The sequence below is a fragment of the Teleopsis dalmanni genome, chromosome 1 (genome assembly GCF_002237135.1).
Source record: "Teleopsis dalmanni isolate 2A chromosome 1, ASM223713v2, whole genome shotgun sequence".
Lineage (NCBI taxonomy): Eukaryota > Metazoa > Arthropoda > Insecta > Diptera > Diopsidae > Teleopsis > Teleopsis dalmanni.
Genome location: NC_051846.1, coordinates 173,804,113 through 173,811,654, shown reverse-complemented (window position 1 = coordinate 173,811,654; position 7,542 = coordinate 173,804,113). Strand labels below are relative to the sequence as shown.

At 30.0% G+C, this 7,542-nt stretch overlaps 2 protein-coding genes across 2 annotated transcripts; both read left to right on the top strand.

Moving 5' to 3' along the window:
- The first annotated feature begins 884 nt into the window (after positions 1–884).
- On the top strand, positions 885–3,902 carry LOC119670229. The gene is made up of 6 exons (XM_038080406.1): positions 885–1,026; positions 1,089–1,190; positions 1,251–1,465; positions 1,533–1,920; positions 2,005–2,223; positions 3,558–3,902. The coding sequence occupies exons 1-4, from the start codon at positions 957–959 to the stop codon at positions 1,740–1,742; spliced, it is 597 nt and encodes a 198-aa protein (XP_037936334.1). The 5' UTR covers positions 885–956; the 3' UTR covers positions 1,743–1,920; positions 2,005–2,223; positions 3,558–3,902.
- LOC119670225 lies at positions 1,803–7,229 on the top strand. The gene is made up of 6 exons (XM_038080402.1): positions 1,803–1,819; positions 5,880–5,973; positions 6,150–6,329; positions 6,400–6,597; positions 6,663–6,944; positions 7,011–7,229. Exons 2-6 carry the CDS (start codon positions 5,917–5,919, stop codon positions 7,089–7,091), a joined length of 798 nt encoding a protein of 265 aa, XP_037936330.1. The 5' UTR covers positions 1,803–1,819; positions 5,880–5,916; the 3' UTR covers positions 7,092–7,229.
- The last annotated feature ends 313 nt before the right edge of the window (positions 7,230–7,542 follow it).

The window sequence follows — 7,542 nt, the reverse complement described above, 5'->3', positions numbered from 1 at the left end:
AAAAAACTTAAAAATATTTGAAATTGAATTTTACTTTTTAAATTCAATAAATGCACAGCCAACTGGGTCGCCACAGGATCTTAATCAGAGAGCTCCTCTGAAATTCTCTTAAAAAGGGATAGTTAAAATAGTTTTATATCTTTCGAGGCAATCACGGCTACAAAATGAGTTAACAATAGACTAAGGGCCAGAGTGTCTCGGGCACGGCATGAGTACAATTGTTGTTGTTTTCAAATCAAATTTTAAATTTGAGAATGAGAGAAAAAACAATATGGCCGTTCAAACTCCGGCATAAGAGCCGGCGTATTTGTGCCCCGGCACTAAGGCAAAACAGTGTTGTTTAGTAATAAATTTCAAAATTTGCGCCTTTTAGGAGCAAACTACTACAATTCTAGTACGTTTTGGAGAAAAAATGGCAGTAAGCAACACAGCATTTTTTTTATAAATCGCTAATAATATAATTATTACACTTTCTGATTTTAAAGAAACGCGTAAGTACTGTTAACAATTATTATAAGTTAATATAATAATAAATTAACATTATTACAGCCTCTATGAGTTTTTTTTATGCGAGTTATTTTTGGTGGTAAATTGAAAGTGAGCATATCTAAATTTCCTTTAAAATTTAGGCACAACCAAGAAGTAGTAAAAATACAAAATTGGCAATACTGATGTGACACTCTGCATAACATGCATTTTCGGCATAGCCCGAAAGAGCGTAATTTGCCGTGCCCGAGACACTCTGCATAACATGGCCCTTAGAAGATAGTAAAATAATAAACTTGATCTTAGTGTCGTTACGTTATATGTCAATGGAAAATAGTTCAAAAAAATTATTTAAAAATTAATTTTACTATATATTTTATTAAATTAAATTATTAAAATAAAAATTTTCAAAATTCCAAATTTGCAAAATTAATATTTCGCCTTTTTTTTCATTTCAATTCGGTAATAAAATGGCAGCCACAAATTGGAATAAATCTAAAATCGTTTGCATTACTGAAGAAAGCTCACCGGCCATTGAAAGTTAGTAGAAATTAATATACTTTTGTTTCAACCTGTATAATATTCTTCTATAAACCAATCAGATAGCTTCAGTACAGGTACAGATCTTTATGTTGTAAAACTTCAAAACATGCGTACCATAATCGAGGTGCGTCGTTTTATGTACAGCAAATTACTTCCAAATGGTATGTGCTACATCATTTATTTTAGATTTTATAGTGATTCTCCTTGTCTATATTATTCAGGTACTATCCTACCACTTGACTTTTCAACCAACAATACACATTTCATTGATGATTATATCAACTATTGTAAGACGTTAGTAGAACCTACACGTAGTGTCTTCCCAACTACAGCACCAAACATAATTATACCAAGAACCAACTTTATTAATGTAGAAGAAAAGAGAAATCAAACAACATCTATGGCAAATATGTCGAAAGTGAATGCTCAAACGCAGGTAATTAAGTCAATCTATTATAATGTTCTTTTACTGGTCTCTGGAACACAAAATATTTTCTTTCTAGACAATATGTACACGTAGCATAAGTACTTCAACTGATCCTGAGAAAAAAGTCAGATTTGTTTTCCCCAGAAAAAAAACTCGGAATTGCTGTTCCTCAGACAACGACCTTTTTAAAAGACCAAGGAAGATGTTAATCTTTAGATCAGCAACTAATTTGAAAATTGGAAATAAAAACTGTAAAGGAAATGCTTGTAATGAATCTGAGAGCTGAATTAGTTCATTAAGTTGTCAATATGTGAACCTTTTGAAAAACAAAAAGAGATGCAAAATATTCATAATAATAAAGAGGTAGCATTTAATATATCCACCTTTTTTTATAACAACTGTGTGTAGTAGCTTTCAAAAATTCTTTCTTAAGTAACCCGCATATTAGAGGTACTATTAAATTGGTAAGAATCTAATGCTCATAACAATTATTTTTCTAATTTTAATTTAGTTTTATCTAACAACTAAAACTATATTGCTCTATATAGTTCATTCCAATAAAGATGTTTTTTTCAAAGTGTTATTCAAAAGTTTATAGATATTGAACACTGCGTGAAAACTGCATTATTTATACTTGATCTGGAATATAAGGCGGATGATCTTCAGATGTGTATTAATATCATTTGCTTATTTATAGAGCAGTAGGAGTCAATAGGTGGGAAGAAAACATTCCCCCACCTAGGACGAAAATATTTACTTATTAAGAAGTAAGTTTATATATGATAAAAAAATTGTACTATAATCTGTGTTACAAGATTGATACTCAGTAAGGCGTATTTAAGAACTGCTATGCAGTGAGGCTGCAAGAGCAACGTCTAGTTTCTTAAAAAGTAGTAATCTGAACCGCTATTTAAAATTTTAACATTGCTGATTTGGAGGTAGCCCATCTTTATATATCCAGGTCTATTTTCAGAAACCAGGTTACGAAAATCTTAGTTTCAAAACCAACAAGCGCGGTTGATAAAGGAGATTATTTTTTGAAGTTCAATGTTTGTGATATATGTCTGGCTCCTTGTTTCGTCAACTTCAATAGTGGAAGGTTTTGCTAGGCCTGGGTATTTGCAAAGAAAACGTTTAATTGTTTATTTTTCCTTTGCTTCCCGACAGCTTCGGCATTTGTGGTTAAAAGGAAACTCAGGTTTTCGGTTTAATTGTTTATTTTTCCTTTATTTATCGGTAGCTTCTGTATTCGTGGTTCAGAGCGAAATCCATTTCTTCGGTTTAATGGTTTATTTTTCCTTTATTTTCCGACAGTTTCTGCATTTCTAGTTTAGAGGAAAACCCACATTTTTGGTTTAATTGTTTATTTTTTATTATTTTCCGGCAGCTTCTGCATTTCTGGTTAAAAAGGATATCCAAATTTTCGGTATAGTTGTTCACTTTTACTTTGAAAAATTAATCTCAAAAACACTTTAAGCCTAAAGTGTGATTAAGAAACAGTCCCCGACTAACTTATTCAATATAATTGGTCTACAGTGGGAGTCATCAATTACTGTAGCCAACACCTATAGGTAATCTTGTGTCTACACTGGCTACACTTTCGCAAGATTTTGACATACATTCTTATATCTTTTCTAACATATGCAAATTCGTGGTAGCACCTTAAGTTCGAAAATAATGCGTATTTGTTTTCGAACATAAAAATCTTGCCAAGTTCTAACCAGTGTATGTGTCGAGTTGATTGTGCGTTGTTTGAGTTAATCCTCAATATTTTGAGGACTCTAATATTGTATGACATTTAATACACTTTGATTCAACTAAACTTCATTAGTAACTTCTTCTTTCGCATAAGCTACAATATAAGTGAATGCAGAAAAGAACACTTACTTGTGTTTTCTGGAAACGCAATCCATATTCCATCTGGAAAAAACCCATTATTTCGAATAAAAAATTTAATTTGTTTACGGGTTTGACACTCTACTTAAATATCTATTCATTCATTCATTGACTGTTATTACTTATCATTCAAAAACTGAATTATTTTTTATATTGAAACGAATTTTGTTTATTTTTATTTATAATGAATTTTACAAAACAACAGCTGATGACGATAAACAAATGATAAACAATAAACATTTTTTGGGGGTATTTTATATGCCGGACGCATTCGTTCAAATTGCAAATAAAAATTTCTGACTGGAATTCGATTAAATTTTAAATTTCTTTTAAATTATGAAAATTATTTAAAAAAAGAAAACAAACATAATATATTACAAAACCGTAAACAATTTAGTGTGTAATGCGAATTTGCGTAACTTTTGACCATGATCCGAATAAACCCGTTCCACGAAATCTTCATGAACGACTGAATGCCCTCTGCACAATGAGTCCACAACAAAGTCTGATGACTAGTGAATTGTGATATCAATTGTTTCGACCAAAATCTTTTAAGGTAAATTAAAATGTTTATTATTTTTTATTTTACTAATTCGGTGAAAGCGACCTTTAATTAAAGAAGTCGTTTTATATACCATACGTTTAAAGAATGCACTTAGATACTTATAAACATTAATTTGAAGTTTTTTCTTTAGGCACACATTTTTGTTTATTCGACATAGCTATAGATTAGGTGGACCCAATTATTTAACAAAAAAAAAAACATGAAAAGAAACCCATTTTATGCTGTTCAAGTTAAGATTCATTTAACTTGCTTAAGAAGATTCGATTACATCGTTTCACGAAGATTATATCACGGAATTAGCTCCTTTATCTTGAATGATTTAATATACTTTGTTCTTGGCATCTATTTTCTGGCCTTTAAATTCATCTAGTATCCATAGCTTGTTGATATAAGCCTTTGATTTCAAATACCCCAGAGGAAAAAGTCTGTGTCAAGTTAAGCGAACACGTTGTCCATTCAGAAGGACTATTCCATGATATCCAGTGACCAGAAAACAAAAGTTTGAAACTGAAATTGGCATCGATATGGATTGATAACCTAATACCGACAATATTAGAATATAGTCTATACACTACAAATGTTTGTTGACTATTAATTATTAATTGTTTAACTTGATTTGTTAAAATTCTATGAATAAATGTTCACACCTATAAACTAATGGATTAGTTTTTCAACTATGAAAGGTGTTTTGTAAGTCTACTAACTATTTTTGCCCATTAAATTCGTCATGGAATTATATTCAAGCGAACCTCTTTATTCTTGATAACTAATTCTGATATAAGATATTTGCAGCAATGGACCGACTTGGGTTAGATGTTTCAAGATTTGAAAGATTTTATAGCTGCTTGATTATTCGAATATTCAATAATTTTAACATTTATTACTTTTTTCGATTATACCATAGATTAATACATACTTTCATTCGACAAAAAGTAGGAAATTTTCTCAAGGGAACTGCTAAGATCTATTCAAGCCCATTGATGCCAGTAGCAGTACCTTACTTACGAAGTAGTAAACAGAGAGGTCAACAAACAAATTAAAGAACAATTTCATGTGATTCGCAATATTTGAGCGAGGGTTTTCGAATTAAGGCAGCTAAACAAATTTAAAATAGATACACCCAATAGTGTAAGAAACCTTCTATATATAACCTACTATTCTATATATACAAAATACAGTTTGGAAAGATAATAACTTCAAAAATTTTTAAACATAGGTAGAATGATATAAAAGAATCCATAACCCATGCGATTTCATATAAAATGAATAGAATGTAAGAAGGTCTCCTTTTTAGGGAGCTATCTATGAGACGTCTCTAGTCTCTAGAAATTAGAAATTAATCTAGAAATTAATGTAATTAACAAATCAACAAAAAAAGGTCTAATTAGCGTAATCGAAACGATGGAAATTAAAATTGAGCATAACTAGTGCGGTGTTGCTATCTAGTATTAATATTTTTGGGAGATAGATGTACATATATATTTTTCAAAAATATGTCAACGTTTGGTCAAAATAGAATTGCTTAGTAGTATATTGCAGAATTTGCGCCTATTAAGAGTAAATATGTACCTATATCTTTGTGTGAATATGTAAACGTATTAACACAAAAAAGTATCAAAACAGTAGAAAAGCTATATAATTCACAATTTTGATATGATTTTCTGTATAACAGGCCTTTTGGTCATGACCAAAAAGGGAGTAAGATTGCCGCGACCACTCGTTACATGACTGTCTATATATCATAGCCCCTAAAACATATTATTTAAAATTTCAATAATTTCACTAATACAAAAGAAATAAAAACTTAGTTACCTATGATTTTTTTATTAAAAAGAAATTTTTTTTAAAAAAATTTGAGAAATAGTTAAGTAAATTCAACAAGAATTGATTGTAAAAAATTTCAGTATTAAATTTGATTTGGTTTTTGTGGGGCTAAAAATTAATCTCAATGTCTATTTTAAGTGATTCCGTCAAAGTGAGAGCTTTGGAATATGTAAAGATGACCAAAATTTTTCCTAAATGTGGTTTTCTTGAAACTGTTAAGAACTCAAGCGAAGTGAGTACAAGTAAAATTTCTGGGCAATATATATATATATAGATATATATATATAGATTCCAAATTTCAGATATATTAGAATTAGATTATTATATCTAGACATGACAAATTAGTAAAGATATACTTTTTATATTTAAATAAAAATTAAATATATAAAATTCACTACATTTTTTTAGCTTTGTGATGAGTTTCGTAAATTATTGGACTCAAGCTTATCCTTTGAAGAATACATATCACTTCTGGCTACTTCCGCAATCATTTATGTTTTAGCCGAAACGAAAACACTGCGGGATATTTTAAAAACAGGACTTCTGGAAGAAATCATTAGTCGTATACAACTTAAGCATGCGGGTCCCGTAAGTAGTTCTCGTCTGATTTTTTATAATTATGCGAATTTTAATTTTCAAAACATGTCTCCTATTACAGACACAGGCTATGTGCCAAGAAATTTTTAGAGCACTTCAATATCAATCTTTGGATGCATACCCAAATATCATTACTTTTGCCTTAGCTCTTCCATTGGAATATCCTACATCTGTAGCCATACATTTATGTTTGGCTTCGGCTTGCCTATATAAATGTATTAATTTCTCAAATTATAAATGGAAGGCAAAATTTATAAATGTATGAAATTTGTATTTAAAAAAAATTTGCTTGATATAAGATTCTTCGATTTTTTTCTTTGACAGTTCCACAGTCTAATTAAATATATGGATCTTGTGGATGATGATATTTTTCTTGGTGGAGATAAATCTGTATACTTTTGTTATTTCCTGAAAGCAATGTCTGCTTTGTTACTTATCATACTATTTAACGGGGATCACCAGGAATTGATTTTGATGGGCTATTCACCTTACATTACATACAACGTCCAGGATCTTAGAAAACTCATTCTTTGGTTTTTGAGGTTACTTGTAAAAATGTCAAGTTTAAATACGGAAAATCATTATGCTTCGGCCTGCCATTATCAGGTATATGTATACATTTTATTATAATATTATATATAATGTATATAAATTATAATTTTTTTTTTCAAGTTGACAGCAATTATGAACTCATCAATCCTTGAACGCATACAATTTGTCGAATATGAAATGTGCAAGGAATCAAACGCCTAGGCATAAAATTTATTACTTTGAAACCACATATATATCGTAAAAATTAAGAAGGCTTATCGGTGTAATTATTGTAGATTTGTATAAATTCTTCTGAAAACATATATACAATAAAACCGCATTGTACCACTGTAAACTGTATATATACTTAAATAGTTTGCATACATTTACTCTCATATTTTTTAGCAACCTAGTTATAGATTTAAGTTTCCGGGTACTATCAAAATCTTTATGGGTCGATACTAAAGGTGTAAGGTAATCTAAACAACTCTTTTGGGTTAACAATACAGAGACCCACGAAACGAATGCAATGGTTGGTATATTAAAATCTGATAAATAGTCTAGAAAAAAAATATCCCTCTCTGCATGACAAATCCTGTGTAGATGTAGTATGTGTACTGACAATTCTAGTATTGTATTTTTTCCATGTTATTAATCATAGATACTGTGAACT

Excerpts from the sequence above, each read along its gene's own strand:
- LOC119670229 (XM_038080406.1), top strand. The coding sequence starts at position 957 with ATGGCAGCCACAAATTGGAATAAATCTAAAATCGTTTGCATTACTGAA. Across the intron at positions 1,027-1,088 it reads AAGCTCACCGGCCATTGAAA|ATAGCTTCAGTACAGGTACA; the intron begins GTTAGTAGAAAT and ends TAAACCAATCAG. Across the intron at positions 1,466-1,532 it reads AAGTGAATGCTCAAACGCAG|ACAATATGTACACGTAGCAT; the intron begins GTAATTAAGTCA and ends TTTTCTTTCTAG.
- LOC119670225 (XM_038080402.1), top strand. The coding sequence starts at position 5,917 with ATGACCAAAATTTTTCCTAAATGTGGTTTTCTTGAAACTGTTAAGAAC. Across the intron at positions 5,974-6,149 it reads CTGTTAAGAACTCAAGCGAA|CTTTGTGATGAGTTTCGTAA; the intron begins GTGAGTACAAGT and ends ACATTTTTTTAG. Across the intron at positions 6,330-6,399 it reads AACTTAAGCATGCGGGTCCC|ACACAGGCTATGTGCCAAGA; the intron begins GTAAGTAGTTCT and ends CTCCTATTACAG.